At 44.8% G+C, this 16,885-nt stretch overlaps 2 protein-coding genes across 7 annotated transcripts; one reads left to right on the forward strand and one right to left on the reverse strand.

Moving 5' to 3' along the window:
* The first annotated feature begins 1,716 nt into the window (after positions 1–1,716).
* Positions 1,717–10,385, forward strand: pnocb (prepronociceptin b). 3 transcript variants are annotated; one of them, XM_062467725.1, is made up of 3 exons: positions 1,717–1,822; positions 7,149–7,367; positions 8,623–10,385. In XM_062467725.1, exons 2-3 carry the CDS (start codon positions 7,242–7,244, stop codon positions 9,208–9,210), a joined length of 714 nt encoding a protein of 237 aa, XP_062323709.1. In that variant the 5' UTR covers positions 1,717–1,822; positions 7,149–7,241; the 3' UTR covers positions 9,211–10,385. The 3 variants fall into 3 exon arrangements, with proteins under 3 accessions (XP_062323709.1, XP_062323708.1, XP_062323710.1); XM_062467724.1 differs by lacking the exon at positions 1,717–1,822 and adding an exon at positions 6,134–6,280; XM_062467726.1 differs by lacking the exon at positions 1,717–1,822 and adding an exon at positions 6,306–6,512.
* Positions 10,386–10,443: 58 nt separating this feature from the next.
* On the reverse strand, positions 10,444–16,449 carry znf395b (zinc finger protein 395b). 4 transcript variants are annotated; one of them, XM_062467719.1, is made up of 10 exons: positions 16,283–16,449; positions 15,265–15,452; positions 14,549–14,709; positions 14,294–14,412; positions 13,941–14,179; positions 13,552–13,652; positions 13,098–13,353; positions 12,532–12,627; positions 11,662–11,780; positions 10,444–11,310 (listed from the first exon to the last, which is right to left on the reverse strand). In XM_062467719.1, exons 2-10 carry the CDS (start codon positions 15,382–15,384, stop codon positions 11,196–11,198), a joined length of 1,326 nt encoding a protein of 441 aa, XP_062323703.1. In that variant the 5' UTR covers positions 15,385–15,452; positions 16,283–16,449; the 3' UTR covers positions 10,444–11,195. The 4 variants fall into 4 exon arrangements, with proteins under 4 accessions (XP_062323703.1, XP_062323706.1, XP_062323704.1 ...); XM_062467722.1 differs by having other exon boundaries at positions 13,986–14,179; positions 16,283–16,448; XM_062467720.1 differs by having other exon boundaries at positions 10,444–11,307; positions 16,283–16,448.
* Positions 16,450–16,885: the final 436 nt, after the last annotated feature.

Genomic DNA, 16,885 nt, shown 5'->3' on the forward strand with positions numbered 1-16,885 from the left:
GTATACGCTCTGTTGGTTTTCACTGCTGAGGAAGACAGTAAAACTCGGAGCTGGCAGGGAGGGAGATGAGCTGTGACATTGGGGAGTTTGTGTCACTGAGTATAGAAAGTATAGAAAGCTGTAGAAGAAGAAGAATGTTGGTCATGATTAGATATTGGATCATACATTTTTAAGATTTTTTTTTCTTCATTGTCTTGTATTTTTCCATTTTAGTCGATACGATTGTCTATTGGAAAAATGCAGCATTCTGTCTCAAATCACTTGGTGGAGAATACAGTTGGTTAAACTGACAAGGACTTGAGTATGTTATAGATTATTAGCGTTTTGGATATTTTTATTTGATGTCGCCGCTTATTTGCGGATATTTGAATGTGTGTTTATTAGTGCTAATCCTTGTTTGGCATGATACAGAAGATCAAAGCTGGGTTATGAATAGATGTTTTCAACACAACACCAGTAAACGATCCGGGGGTTGTGATTATCCTAAAACGGTGTCCAAACAGTCTGGGCTTGCAGCCCCGCAAGAGAGAAAACATCCTCTGACATAAGTGATAAGAACAGGCCGGTTTGTGTCTCATGTTGTCACAGTGACAGGCTTCAAGAGCACCTCAGTGTGTACGTGACAGATGGAGCATGGTGGCACCAGGTGAGTTTGACCTTCTGCATCACAGAGAGCACCCGGGCCAACCCTCCCACCTGTAGGTGAAGGGCTAATAGATAACCCCTGTCCACAGAGCAGAAGATATCACTGACAGGCTTCTGGAGTCCTTATCTGGAGTCCTCAGCCTAGAACCTCGGCTCCCGCTCTGTGTGACGGTCTGGAATACAAAAGAGGGGATACGACTTCACTCGGTGTCAGACCTTGCAGGAAAAAGCGGTCAGAGGGATAGTTTGAGCTTATACAGCTCACTCATAAGTAAATATTGATCCTCATTTCAGCAATCATCTCCACCCACAAGGCTGCCGCCACCACTGAATTACAACAAAACACATCTGCCATTATCTTCATGACGATGATGATGAATATGATTATCATGGTCATTATTTCAATTATCCTTTGTCATCAATGCAAATGGTTCTCTATCCCGCTCTCTCTCTCTTTTTATACTCTCTCTGTCACTCTCTCTATCTCTCTAATTCACAAATGACTGAGCTTCTGAACGTCTTGCAACTCTGTTGAAGAGGCAACCATTACACCAGAGTCCACTGAGATCTCTGTGTGCCCAGGGGCAGACTTTGTTATTCATCCACAACAAGCTGCATGATTCAGACTGTCCTAGGTTCACCTTGGTGTATCATTTTGGAAGGAGTTGCGGAAGTTCATCGATCACAGATTGATTGTTAGGGAGATTGTGTTTCGACAATTTTTCAAAATAGTTTTCATTTGCCCGTCCTGACCTTAGTTGTGGCTTTGCTTGTGAGTTTGAAGGAAACCTTAGACATCCATCCTTTACTTTGCAACTTGGACTTTGAAGTGGATCACTGCGGTGTATTTTTAGACGCATTAGTTTCTTCTTGGAAATACAAAAGAAATGACGGAGGAAGGACCTCCTTCGTCAGCGAGCATCGTAGAGCGTGTCTTTCCACCTTGTGCGTAACAGGGTGGACGCCACCCCCGCCCCCTCCCAGAAGAAGGAGAGGAGCCGGGGGGGGGGGGGGCTGGGAGGAGGCAGGGACTGAGCTAGGGGAAGGGGAGTGTCGTTATAAGAAGCCAGGGATGAAGAAGAAGCATTCATTCAGTAGTTAAAACTCCCAATGAAAAGGATAGAACACTGCAGCACCTAAGCGAGACTAACACTTTGTCACCAAGTCACAAACACAGGTAAGAAAGACGATGTGGTCACCTGCCTTTCTTCCTTTTTTTTCATTCTGAGTGTATCTACCTCTTTGTGTGACTATACAGGACTTGTGCTTCTGTGCATGTGCAGTGTGTTTACAGGAAGGGGGAAGAGAATAAGGCTATACCTATCACACTTAACAGATACTAAGCTGACGTTACAGTGAGAACATGCTTTTCTTTCATTGATAACTTGAGCTCTAACAGCAGGGTTATTTAACACAGGTTGCTGTAGTTGAACGAGTATCTCATTCCCACGTTTGTTCACGTTCAGTTGCTTGTTTGGATTATCGCTGTGGGAACTTGGTGTGTGACTTCTTCAGTTCATGTTTGTGGCTGAGGCAATGGCTTCTCGTTGACAGTGTTTGTCTGGCTTTTCTTCTTCTCTTTAACATTCTGGTTTCTTTCCATCTTTCCATGAGTCAGCGCTGAGTCCCCTGGCCCATGCCTTCATCATGTTGTCCTTATGTCCCCATAGCACCAGCTCCACTAACACCTTAATTAACAGGTTGAGAATCACAACCTGTACACACTCCCTTATCAGTACTGCTGACTAAATGGTTATGAATTGGTTCACTCCGGTGACAATTAATGTAGTGTTCTCCTACTATTTGATCAATATTTATTTCCGCTCTTTGTGGTGTACTTGGTACACTGAAGTTGAAAATAGATGTTAAGATATTAAACTGGTGGGTTAAATGACAGAAATGTCCTTTTTCATCTATCAAGCCGCTTCTAGAAAAATCCAGGGGTTAGACTAAATCTCGTGAAAGGCATCAAAATGTGTTTTGTCATTCTGTTGTAGAATTTTATAAGGGGTTTATAAAAATAATATTTCTTTGACCAGGAATTTTAATTACTTTTAAATTGACGTGGGGAGTTTAATCTGAATTGTTTTTGAGTTTTATGGATTTTCACCACTAGTTTTCTCTCACCTCACAATATGTGTGTGCTTAATCCTGGACCTACTGCATCAGTGTTCTCAGTCCCACTACATTATCATAATCACGTCATAATTGTCATGATTTTAAAGAAGATAATAGTAAAAAGTTCATTATAGAAATAATAATTTTACATTCCTTCTTATCAGACATAAACCCAGAGATGATTAATAGCTGCTATTCATATTGAATCAAGTTCATTATTAGACTATTGTGAATCATATTTTTTTAAACACATTTAGTCTGCATTAGAACTTCACACCTGCTCTCCTTGTGTTCTGTGAGCTCACCACACCCATTATGACCTCACTGTGTCTACAGGAGAACCCTTGGAGGCATTCACTTTAGAAATGATCCCTCAATTATAATCTCAAACTCGCTGAATAGATTTTTTTTTGTAAGAAGCTATTAGGTACATAACACATTATTTTAATTGGTTACAACAGTCTGGTCTTGTTTGGGATTGTATATTCCTAAATGACTTTCTGAAACATGACTGAACCCATTAAACCGTTTAATGGATTTACCAGAATACTCCTTTCTGTATACTTGTAGTGTTTATAAGAGAACAAATGTTCCATTGTCAAAGTCACTTATTGCTTTAGAAGGGTTTATTGAAGGACCAGTGTCTCTGAAAGAAGGACTCCAATAAGAACATAGAGTTTCAGCCTGAGAATTTGGGGTCTCATGAAGAGAATTGCAATTTGGACCCCTCCCCATTTTCTTTATGTTTTTTCACTTAACACATTTGAATTCCAAGCTTTTCAAGGGCCCTTCCCCCATTGTGGCCCTGGGTAGTCAGTCCCACTTCCCCCGATCCCACTTTGACGCCCCTGGTTATGACAGATTATTATACATTTTCATGTTATATTTTACACTTCACCTGTTGTCCTCTACCAGTTTTCCATTGTGTGTCGTGTCACTCCAGCTGGTGGCTTCAACACAGTTAAGTACATCTCATTCTCTGTGTGACCAACAGACAGAGCAGGTGTCAGCTCAGTTAAAAAGACAGCGAGGAGACAATGACAGTGCAATGATCTTCCGTCATCCTGTAATTGCTTCTGCACTGCCCCATCTTGGGTGAAATGAAGGCAGTGTACAGGAGAGTACAGATCAGAGAAGATTAGATTATATATATATATATATATTGTCTGTTATTCACAGAAATAAGTATTTGAGTACAACTAGTGCATCTTTAAAAAGTGGGACATGACAGAAGACAAATTGTACACACATGCACATATACTTTAGGTGTCATACAATGTTTTGACCAAATAACATAATGTCAACAATAACGTCTTGACTGCAATATCACACAGCACAGTACACATAAATATACATAACAGAAATACATACAGCTGCAGTATACTCACTTGGTGGGGGCCTTTCTTGACAGAAAGATAATAATCCCACTTTTTTTACTGCCACCTTCCTCGCCCCGTGTCCCAAACACACGTTAACAAGGACCAGTCACACTAGCCTGTAGTCCTCTCCCACTCTCTTCTCAGTTTGTTCCTGTAACACAAAACTATTGAATTATATTTTATATATATTACATTCAATTGAACAAATTGTTATCCTAAAGAAAATAAAAGTAATGAGTCGATGGCCTTGAGTTTGTCTTTGGAACAGTTGTGACATCATTGTTGTTTTGCCCACAGAAGCTCCATGAAGCCTGTGATTTTCATTCAGAACGTGATCGGAAAATGAGTGTTGGCACAGATGAATGCCTTTCTCTAGGCAGTAAATGTGTTTATGGAAGCAAAGGGTGAAAATGAATGTTTCTGATGATGCACTCAATTAATTGGATAGACTATAATAACAACAACAACAATTGGGCCGAAATGCCGACTCCATGGGAAGGACCACATGCAGAACATCAAAGATTTATATTGCTTTCTCTGAAGATCTGAGAGAGAGAGAGCCTTAGAGGAAAGGAAAAGTAGAAAGAGAGGTAGCATTAGATAATTAGAGAGGAGATGTAGTAAGAGAGAGTTAGCATTAGAAATAAAGAGAAAGTAAAGGGAGAGAGAGAGGCAATGAGAGGTAAAGAAAGAGTGGTAGAAAAAAAAACATAACCACTTAATTTCACAATTTGTATTAATGCCTATAGCACTCCTTTTCAATTACTAGATACTAGATTGTTCATGCTACCACTTGCTACGAGACATAATGCAACAATAACGTCATCTCAACTACAATATTGCGTCATTCTAAAGTTAGGACACTGCAACAATAACAACCGTTGCATTATATTTCAAGCAAAAAATGTGTAAAAAAATAAAATAAATATATTTCGTGTGTGTGTAATTCTAAAGTCAGGACACTGCAACAATAACAACAGTTACATTATGTCTCAAGTACAGTACTGGGGAAAAGCAACAGTATGTCTGAGATAGAACCAGCATTATGACCAGGTGTGTCCAGGCTGTAACAGGATAAGAATAAGCTGTGTGTCTGAAGCCCACAGCAGATAGAATGGAGGCTGGAGATCAAATCAAGATGCTGATTCCATTAGGGAGGAGGGGGGACACACACAAGTGTACAATTGGATAAACAGATTCTATGAGATTAGGCATTTCAGATTTGCTCCTGAAGAACCAAAGGGCAATTGCAAAGTCAGGCACACACACACACACACACACACACACACACACACACACACACACACACACACACACACACTGACAACATACACACACACATTGATGACACACACACACATATAATCTTTCTGCATGTCTGAGCGTAATAGTACACACCTGGCTGACAATTGTTTTTGAAAATTGAAGCAAGCTCATGAAAATGGGCGATGGTCCTGCATGTTTAAAACATTGTCACCTTGTCAAATATTTGGTTGGCATTCAACTTGGACTCTGCTGTGTCTACTGTGTCTAAGATATCTAAGCTAGCTCTAACTAAGACCTGTGTGTGTAATGCATCACACTATCTGCACTTGCAAATTCCATTATACAAAACAAACTCATTAAAAAAGTAATTATCAGACAGGATATAATTATACTTTTTTCCAAGTTACTTTTGAAAAGTTAATCAGAAATACCAATGGGAATTAGATGAAATGGGAGGATAACGGATTTAATAATTAGCTCACAATAGGGTCAGGGACTTTTATCGACCACCCATAGAGAACTGTTCATTCATAACCCACCCATATTCAGGTATTTTTCAATAGACTAAGAATCATAGTGCCATAATGTCCTTAAGATCACAATGCATGGTGTCAAACATATCAAGAGGTTATTCAGTCCAAGATATATGAATGTCCAACTCTTTCTTTCAGACTTTTATTTAGGCGGTCTGAGTCAGAGGTGAGTCAGAGCTGCGTCTGTGACGAGCGTCGCATGTTACTGTTCATTTACCGCTCATTACCGAACTCGCTAATTTGGAGCCTACATCAATTACAGACCAGATTAGTTTTATTAGTGAACTCTTCACTTTGGAACTTGGAGAAGAAGGAAGAAGCATATGGAAGAGATGCCAGGTACATTAGGAACATAGGCACGTCTTTTTGAGAACATTGCAATAAGACAGAGCCCCAGGGTTTATCCGTTAATTCTCCCTTTCTGAATGGAAAAACAAGTATAGACTAGCTCTAGTATTCTGTTACTCCTCAGTTGATGTCGGCACACTGGAGGAAGACCGATTTCCAAGGTTTCGAATCAGTAAGAACACAGTCTTGGGTACTGCAACCATAGGTTTCCAATGGATCCAAGGTTTGCATTGAATTCAAGCAATGGATGATGAATGATTTATCTTATCATTTGGCCACATAAGTGACAATTGGTCGTTGTAGAAACATTTCAACTGTGAAGAAATGCGAATCAAATTCTCTAATGGTTTCCCATCACGGCTAATGGAGTCATTTCATTGCCATAGAGTGTTGAAGGGTTCATTTAGTCCGCTGTGGATACCCTGCATGAGTCACCCCTCTCGCTATTATCAATACCACACAAACTGTCAACTCTCAAATCTGCTGACCTTTATGTACAGTCAGTGCTTAAAATCAAGATTGTCATGAATATAGATGTTAGGGTTGATAGGGTTGTCTGTGTGTCTGCTCCAAAGGTAGACATGTGAAACCTCCTTTAATGTCTCTCCTCCACAGTGTCTTTCCTAACACTAAGCACTAATAACAACCCTCTAACCTCCCTCTCTCTCTCTCTCTCTCTCTCTCTCTCTCTCTCTCTCTCTCTCTCTCTCTCTCTCTCTCTCTCTCTCTCTCTCTCTCTCTCTCTCTCTCTCTCTCTCTCTCTCTCTCTCTCTCTCTCTCTCTCTCTCTCTCTCTCTCCCTCGCTCCCCTCTCTCTTTCTCTCTCTGTCTCTACCTCGCTCCATCTCCTTATCCCTCAGACTGACCTGCGTCACAGGACCTCCAACTGGTCCCCTACACGCCTCCCACATCTACCCAGCAGCTCTCTCCTGGAGCCACTGTGTTAGTGAGCTATGAAGAGCCCAGTGTGGAGCCTGCTTCTGCTGGCCTACCTGTGTTCCCCTGGAAGGAGTGACTGTCAGGGGGAATGTCTGTCCTGTGGCCTCCGTCTGGCCCAGCAACAGGCCTTCAACACTCTGGTATGTGTGTTTGTGTGTGCGTGTGTGTATTGTGTGTGTGTGTTGTGCTCCTGATATGTGCGTGCAAGGGCCTTGGATACCATATGTTCCATAACAATGGTCACGCTGTTTTGAGTCCGAAGCGCCCGTTTCCTCCCCAACTTTTAACGTGTAACTCCACAGCACATCTGCTGAATGGACTGAATAACGTTGCGTAAAAATAGTAGCGTTCTGTTTAATTTTGCTAATGATGATGTGGACAGGGACAGCTGGGCCTGGACAGAGAGGTAATAAAACAATGTAATTGACTGCTCAGTATCAGCTGTTTTGGCTGGCTTCATTGATTGACACACTGTATTAGTTTCCCATGTTGTATTACCGTATGCAGCCTTCGATAGAGACCAGATGGAGTCTTCTGGGAAATAGTTTGCCACTCTAAACTGCAAGGGAGCAGCGCCCACACATTGGCACACGCTCAGACACACGCAAACAATGCTCGGTTGAGACATGCATCCAAACACACACACACACATACAGTCACACACACACATACACACAGTCACACACACTTACACACAGGCAGTCACACATATACACACACACACTTTCATACTGCTGCAATGATTTAAAGTGGAGAATCCCTTGGAGAGACCATTTCATTTGCAACACATAATTAATTTCCTTTTCTTCGATCTGCTCCATCTTCCTCAAGTCTTTTGATGTGGGAGCAGGAATTGATTTCACTGCAGTGGGATCTGCCAAGCAAACGGGATTTGTCTCTGAGTTTTGATCTTGAAGTTATTTCACACAAACCAACACATTTACCCAGATAATCAGCACTCCCCCAGTCAAGCCCGTGCTAAAGCTCTACAAGTTCTCTTGACAGACATGGCTGAATGGAAACTGAGGCTCTGGGCCTGATAGCAGATGAAGAGATTGTTAAGTGTGTGCCACTCGAGGCCCAAACAACAAGGGCACTGAAACAGCAGCCTAGTCAATAGCAAAGACATTATAGTTTCCTGGTTACACAGATAAATAGAGAAATTAATTGAACCCCCCCCCCCCCCCCCCCCGGTCGTGACTTAATGACTGAGGAGAAATGTGGGTTGTGAGGTTCGACCAGTTGAGAAACACTGGCATAAAGGAATACTTGTCAATGTAAAAACTGCGACGACAACTTTGACTCAATAGTTTATCTTGGTATTTTCATGGGCGTTGTCTCTGTAAACATTAACCCCTCTTCCTGTCCCCCTGCCCCCCCCCTCCCCCCCACCAGGTGTGTCTGTTGGAGTGTGAGGGCCTTGTGTCTCCCTCCCTCACCTGGGAGCTGTGTCAACAGGCTGAAGCGCTACCACAGTATCCTTTACCACCAGAGGGGGGCGCTGTGTCCAAGAGAACAGGGGAAGAGTTTGCCTTGATTCCAGAGGACCTGCAGTCTGACGGAGAACTTCTCTACTCCGCTGGCATGGCACGCTTCCAGCAGGAGGGGGACCTGGAGCGACGCAGTGCCCAGTTCGACTCTCCTCAGCTGGGCTCGACCGAGGAGGGAGAGGGTCTGGGTCTGGAGGACAGGGAGGAGGGCGTGATGGATGAGCTCCAGGAAGGGGATGATGCGACCCCTGTTGACGTTTCCAAGCGCTTTGGGGGCTTCCTGAAGGGTCGCCATGGATACAGGAAGCTGATGGGCTCCGTCGGAAGGCCACTGCAGAAACGCTACGGCGGCTTCATCGGGATCAGGAAGTCGGCCCGTAAATGGAACAACCAGAAGCGCGTGAGCCAGCTGCTGAGGCAGTACCTGGGCATCAGCAGCCGCTCTGGAAGGTTCCACAGCGGACCTGGGGCCAGGAGACCGAGCCCACTGTAGTCTCAGAACCTCATCCCTGGGTCCTAATGCCCCTCCGTCTCACCCTCCTCTTCCTACTCCCCCACCTCCTCTACCCAGTTACCTCACCCCTGGGTCCTACTGCCCCTCTCTCCACCCTCCTTCTCCTCCCCGTCCCTCCAGTTACCTCATCAACCGTGATTGCAGCTACGGTCGCCTCTATAGCTACCTGAACTGTGACCTCATAGATCTAGTCATTCGTGTCAGAAGAAGAAGAACTCCGTTCCTAATCTCTATTCTGATGTTGTGTAAAAGAAGTAACTAGCAACATAATGTTTACTTTACACCATCCACATGATTCCACTTCCCCCACCCCTACCCTTAACCTTGTGCATACATACATCTGACCAAATAAAATGACAGTAGAGCAATTGAAAATTGTCTCAGTATCATGAGGACCTAACATGGATGCACAAAGGTCAATCCATATCTACTCTCAAGGCCCGAGTGAATGCATGTACGCACTTTACTTTTAGACATCAAGCACAAGGAGAAAATCTTATGAATGGTTTGGTCTCAGACCAGTTACCTGTACAGTGCAGGTTTCCATTTACATTTTTATTATATTATCCCTTGCTCCAGTAGTGATACCAAGTTTCAATCTAACATGTGGATTGACAGTGGTAGGCCTCCATCAAGTCAACCCTTTTCCTTCTAGAGAACCCGTTTACACACTGCAGTGCAGTGACAGAAAGGAACAAACTTAGTTCATCCTGAATGGCTGTACAAGACTGCCCTCTTGTGGCCCTAATCATTATGATCAATTTCAGTGTTCGAAATATAGATTTATAAGACTTCCTGTTCAGTCTGATCCTGACACGAGTGAAGCATACGGTGCAGGTGGCTAACTACTATTTCCACAAATCTGTCTACAAAATTGAACTTCATATCAAAGATTTTTTGTTCATTTTGTTTCGTCCACTAGTCAGTATTTATCATTTAATCTACTGAGGTATGAGTGAGTGGGTGGTGACGTCATGTGGGTTTGTGTCTGTGCATGTGTGCATGCGGTTGTGTGTGTGTGTGTCTGTGAGTTTGTCTCTCATCTGTACGCAAAGAATTTGTATGCAGAATACAGTGTACATTTTACAATTACATTTCTATTGTGTCATCGAAAATTCATGAAACCTGTATAGAGAAAATAACAATAAATTAGTTTGCTATCTCTCTTGTGGATTGTTATGTCGAGGCATTCGCCGCAGTTCGAAATTCTCAGTGATTTATTTATGTTTTAAATATTTTTTTATTAGAATGCTGTTAACAAATTCAATCTCCTAACATGGCCAGTTCCCATGAGCAGGACCGATAGTTTACAGACCAGAGCAGAATACTGTTTCCAACAAGGGGAAGAAGGATGTACAGGTTGAATTTTAGAGAGATTACGAGTCAAACAGAAAGTAGCTTATTCTTGACAAATACATTTAAACAAAGTGCCTGAAAAACATCAAGAGGAGGTCATCTACCCCTTTAGGTGGACCAAGAAAAACAAGTAATGAAAGAAAAAAAAAAGATACAAAATACTCATGAGGAATTCATAGCACACAATATAGAAGTATTCATTAAGTATTGTAGTTGCCATGGGTGGAAGAGTTGGAAGATGTTCAGAGAGTCTTCTACAACATGGTTGTGGAGGGTTGAGAGGACGGGTCCTTTACGGAGGGGAAAGAGCAAGTCTACCACATGACAGTCTTAACAACTAGCACCACTGCAAACATCTGAAGTCAAGGTGCACAGAATCACTCCACGTATTTCTTGGTAAAGGAAGTGAAAAACGAAAAACACAACTGATTGAAATAAGGAAGAAAGCGTAGCTGTTGTTTGTCTTGATGGAATCAAGCCCTGATGTATCTTTTCTTTTATAGTACCTCTTTTCCAATCAGCCCTCCCTCTCTCTTTCACTTTCTCTCTCTCACACACACACAAACACACACACACACACACACACACACACACACACATAAACACACTTAGTCAGGGAAGCGCTGGCATGCTTTTTTCCAGCGACAGGCAGTGCACCATTGGTCTTTGCGCTCCACACCGTAAACCTTACGGCATTTCTTGGCCTCTCCCCGTCCCTTCCTACAGGAGGACAAGAGGGACACACAGAACGAAAAAGACAAATTCAGTGACCGTACCGCACACCCAGGGCTGCCCTGAACCAATCCCAGGGCCCTAAACAAATCTTGAATTTGTTTATTGGGTCGGGCCGGCACTGCGCACAGCCAATGTAAACAATTTCGAAATTGCTGTAGAGCTGTGCTCACGCAAAGCAAAGAAGGATAGAAGGGAGAGGTCATTGTAAAAGACCGTTAGAAGTATGCACTTCTGTCATTACTAATCACACGTCAAACATAAATTCGAAACAAAATACATAAAACATCATAAAAGAACCCTTGGCGAGGCGTAGAACGGTGACGATGAGTAGCGATGTACCTGAAGGAGCAGTGAGCGCGGGAGGGGGATGAAGTCATGGTCTGAAGCCTGCTGGTGGTGCTGTTCTGCTGCAGCCACTGCTCTCCCACACTGACAGACCTGCAGCGAGGTCGCACCGTCTGAGAGGGGGCAAAAAGACGTTAGCCGAGAGGGACGATCCGCAAGCACGCCAGGTAGACAGACAGGATTACAGACGGATAGGTTAACAGAGAGGTTAACAGACAGGTTAACAGACAGACAGGTTAACAGACAGACAGGTTAACAGACAGGCTGACAGACAGACAGGTTAACAGACAGGCTGACAGACAGACTGGTTAACAGACAGACAGGTTAACAGACAGGCCGACAGACAGACAGGTTAACAGACAGGCTGACAGACAGACTGGTTAACAGACAGGCTGACAGACAGACAGGTTAACAGACAGGCTGACAGACAGACAGGTTAACAGACAGGCTGACAGACAGACAGGTTAACAGACAGGTTAACAGACAGACAGGTTAACAGACAGGCTGACAGACAGACAGGTTAACAGACAGGCTGACAGACAGACAGGTTAACAGACAGGTTAACAGACAGACAGGTTAACAGACAGACAGGTTAACAGACAGGCTGACAGACAGACAGGTTAACAGACAGACAGGTTAACAGACAGACAGGTTAACAGACAGGCTGACAGACAGACAGGTTAACAGACAGACAGGTTAACAGACAGGCTGACAGACAGACAGGTTAACAGACAGGCTGACAGACAGACAGGTTAGCAGACAGGTTAACAGACAGACAGGTTAACAGACAGGCTGACAGACAGACAGGTTAACAGACAGGTTAACAGACAGACAGGTTAACAGACAGGCTGACAGATGGCCCACCTGAGCATTTGTATGGCCACACACCGAGATGGGGGGAGTCCAGCACTGGGAGGCGGGGGTCTGGGAGGCCACCGTCAACTGGACAGGAGAGCAGGCCTGGAGGTAGGGGGGTGGCACACACCACATTCCTCTCAAATCCAAAACACATTCAAACTAATGAGCAGCTCATCCGGCAGCACTGACCCCCCTCTCACCCCTGGATCTGGGTTAGTTGTGCCACTGACTGTCTAGCAGGCCTCAGGGAGGTGTCGACTGTCTTCTGTCACAAGCGATCCACATCTGATTTAAACTCTGGATAACCTCTGATACTTTCTCTAAATGTTTCGGGTCATGTAAGCTAGATATGCTGATTTTGTCCTGGTTGCTAAGGCAAAAAAATGCAGAATAGTAGTTTCATTTATTTAGCAGGGACCATGCACAACACTAACATTGGGCCAAGGTTAGCTATCTAGCTATTTACATCTGCAGTCCCTGGGCAGGAACATATTCAAAACAATCCAGTAAATAACAACCTATTCACCAATCCAATTAGTAAACAAATGGCCAGGGCCAGTGAAGCCACCCACCTGATAAAGGTGCTCAGTGTGGATCTGCCAGAAGCCGCTGGGGGCAGAACGGCTGAGCGAGCTGGGCTGGAGCGGGCCGGAGTTGGACCTGGGTCTGGGTTCTGGGGGGATCTGCAGGTCTGAGGAGGGAGGAGAGCCACAGGAGGCCCAGGGGGTGTGGGGGGTCTGGGGTACTGGGCCAGTGTCCACTGACACTTCACTAGAGAACTTAGTGTAGTAGAAGTCTTCCTCTCTCTGCGAGTGCTCCGATCCACTTCTGTGTGTGTGAGTGTGCATGCGACAAGGGTGTGAAAGAGAGGGGGAGTGAGAGACGGAGAGAGAGAGAGAAAGAAAGGAAAGATGAAAGAAAGAAAAGCAGAAACAGATTAATCTTTCTCATTTCCACGTTCGGGCAGTATGAATAAAGTAATGTGGTATTTTGTTATTCATCTTCAGCTGCGGTCGGTCAGCTCACCCCAGGTGCAGCACCCTGACGTGTCTCTTCATCCCGACCGAGGAGGTGAGCACCTTCCCACAGCCTGGCCACAAGCACCTGTAGGCCCCTCTGGAGGAGCTCTGAACACACACACACATACAGACAGACACATACACACACATACAGACAGACAGACACCAGGGGCAGAGGATTAGGACCAGAGCACAAGGCGCTACGTGGCGGCTCTTAAAACAAACTCGACAAGCGGTGAAATCAACCATAGCGGCAATAGTCGGAATCCATGTGCTTGTTTTTGTGCGGCATAAAGGTGCATGCAACATCCCCACCTAGGACAGGGTGTGTAAAATGAGGCTACTCTCTCTTTTTCTCTCTTGATCAAACAAACCCTCACACCCGTCTGTTCCCACCTTTGACTTCCTGCCGGTTAGCTCCTCCCACTGCACTGTTCCCACCTTTGACTTCCTGCCGGTTAGCTCCTCCCACTGCTCTGGCTCCATGTGCAGCCCTTCGTCTGGGCTGCTGTCCATCTCTGTGACGGACGGGGAGGGGGCGGGACTGACGTTACCATGGTCCCAGCTCCAGTAGCCGCTGCTGCCGCTGTCAGACAGTTCGCCGCCGGCGCACTCCATGTCCCCCGGGGGCCTAGCTACAAGCACAGCACAGGAGTTACCATCAACACACAGCACCGTAATACACCACATACCACCATGTGTGTGCATGAGACTGAGATTGTGTGTGTGTCTGTGTGTGTCTAACTGACCTGGCCCATGGGTGGGGTCTGTCTGGGGAAGACTCTGGACAACAGGACTGCAGGACAAGCTGGTCAGAACCATGGCGGCCATGATCTCATCCATCTCCACTGACTCTGGACTCCGAAAGCTGACGGTACGAGACAAACAGAAAGAACCACCAATGAGATTTATTGAGGAGGAGATCCGCGCCGTGAAGCGTTTACAGTCAATACTGAGAGCAATCACAAAGCACTGTTGGCTGTCCTCTATTACAGGAAGATCACCTGGGCATTATGGGAGTTGTAGTCTGCATTGGCGCAGGGGGGTTGGCCCAGCCCCCCTCTGTCCTCCTCTGGGGGAAGAAGACAGGTCCCTGATGATTGTCCGCTGGGCCGGTACTGGGCATCCCTCTGGAGCTGTCCTGCCCACAGCACTGCATGTACACCTGGGGGAGACAGGAGGAAACCTCCTTGGTTGACAAACAAAACCTTCGTGGAGTCTTCTGATATCAGAAGTGAGAAGTTCTAATAGCATTTTGGTGGTCAGAGTCCAGGAACACTGTATTTACCAGTAACAGGGAAAGATAACATCTCAGGTACCAGGCATGGTGCAACAGTAACATCTCAGCTACAATATTACATTTACATTATACATTTACATTTAGTCATTTAGCAGACGCTCTTATCCAGAGCGACTTACAGTAAGTACAGGGACATTCCCTCCGAGGCAAGTAGGGTGAAGTGCCTTGCCCAAGGACACAACGTCAGTTGGCATGACAGGGAATCGAACTGGCAACCTTCGGATTACTAGCCCGATTCCCTCACCGCTCAGCCACCTGACTCCCTCCCTATTACATAGTACAGTGCTACAAAAACAGCATCTACTTTAAGAGCAACATCAAATTATGCAGTTTCCCTAAATTCTGAGACAGTTATGTGACTACTCAGACACCAAATCACAGGGTGAAGCAGCTTGGACAGATCAACCCACGTGCACCTACCAGACTCTCCTGGAGCTCCGACCTGGGGGGCCTGCCAGCCCCTGACTGGGCTGTGGAGGGACAGGACGGGGGCTGTGAAGACGAGACCTCCTCCGCTGCCCCTGGTCCCATAGCTGCCATGGTTAACCTGATCGGAGGTCTCACACCACCTCGACGCTCAATTATCGCAGGGTCGCAGACCTTACTCCCTGCAGAACACGTTGCCAAAAAACAGCAAATACATGAACTGTAATGTGATTTTGCGGTGCATGGTTTGTCACTCAGGAAATTTTTATATCAGGACGACTATTCGTTTGACTTTTAATAATTTAGCATTTTGCAGTAACCTATGTTTGTACCCCCTGAACTGCTTTCTTTCATACATGCGGACGCTTGGGGGATGGTATCAAAACAAAATTTGAACGGTATTGTATTACAAACTCCAACGTCAACTTCCTGTTTCGCTTCAATTGACGGAGTCATTGTGTGTTGACATGATACTTGTATACCTATATTTCGATTATATTCACAAGGATTATGATACCATTTGGCAGAATCAAGAGGAAAACCGTATTTTATCACATTCTCTCCTCCAATAGGCGAGGACTTCCACTGGTAAACAACACAGAAACCGTGGGCGGCCCAGCTGCGCTCATTGGCTGAAAACTGATTTGCAAGGAACACACCTCTTTCTGACAACGTGTTAGGACACGAGTCTCGGCAGGAGCGATAGAGGGGAAGTGAAATAAAGCAGCAGTCTGCTTTGCATAAATAGGCTAAATAAATAAATATATAGATAAATGAATAAAAGTCCAAGTTCGTCCGGAACATTAATAATTGTAATGTCAAAAATAATGCAATGTAAACCAACCGACCAGAATTGGGCACAATTGTCAAACTACAGAAACAGGCTACACTGGGCAGAAATGCCCCCGTGATAGAATATGCAAAACATGGTGAAGCTTTCAGTAAACTAGAGTTATGTTGTTATACATCTAGTTGTTATCATCCGTTAACACAAATGTAGTAACTGTTTTACCTTTTTGGCGATATAGAGACCGTGTCCCGTTTGAGAGCAAATCGCCGCTGACTGCTTTTCTCGTGTCCCACCGTTCGCCGGGTGTTCAGTCCAGTGAAAGGGGGGATGGACCGGAATGGGATGCGCGTACGTGTGATCGTACGGTGGAGCTATGCCGAGTGCGACAGCTGGGCTCAGACAGTAGTGTGCTGCGCTGTAATGCCGAGACGCAGAAAGGATGATCTGGGTGATAGGTTACCAGAGCAGAATCGTGCACGCACGCAGCGCTATGACAGTCCCGGGGGAAATAAGAAATACAAAGGGCAATTTCTTTCTGTGTTCATCAGTTTACGGGTATAATTTGCTCTAGGCCCTAAATATTTTGTTAACATTGTTACATTGCAAAGCCATAATCATAGTCACCAACCTATTATCATGATTTTGCTATTTTTATTTATTAGGAAACATTGACATTGACAACTCTTTAAAGAACAACTGGCACCTTTCAACAAATTATTGCATTCAAACAGACAGAAATCTAATTCCAAATGCGATCCAACCACACATATGGAGTGATGTGTAGGCCTTTACTGTGCTAGGCAATACCAGACACACTGGGGTGTG

Source organism: Osmerus eperlanus, chromosome 8 (assembly GCF_963692335.1).
Source record: "Osmerus eperlanus chromosome 8, fOsmEpe2.1, whole genome shotgun sequence".
Lineage (NCBI taxonomy): Eukaryota > Metazoa > Chordata > Actinopteri > Osmeriformes > Osmeridae > Osmerus > Osmerus eperlanus.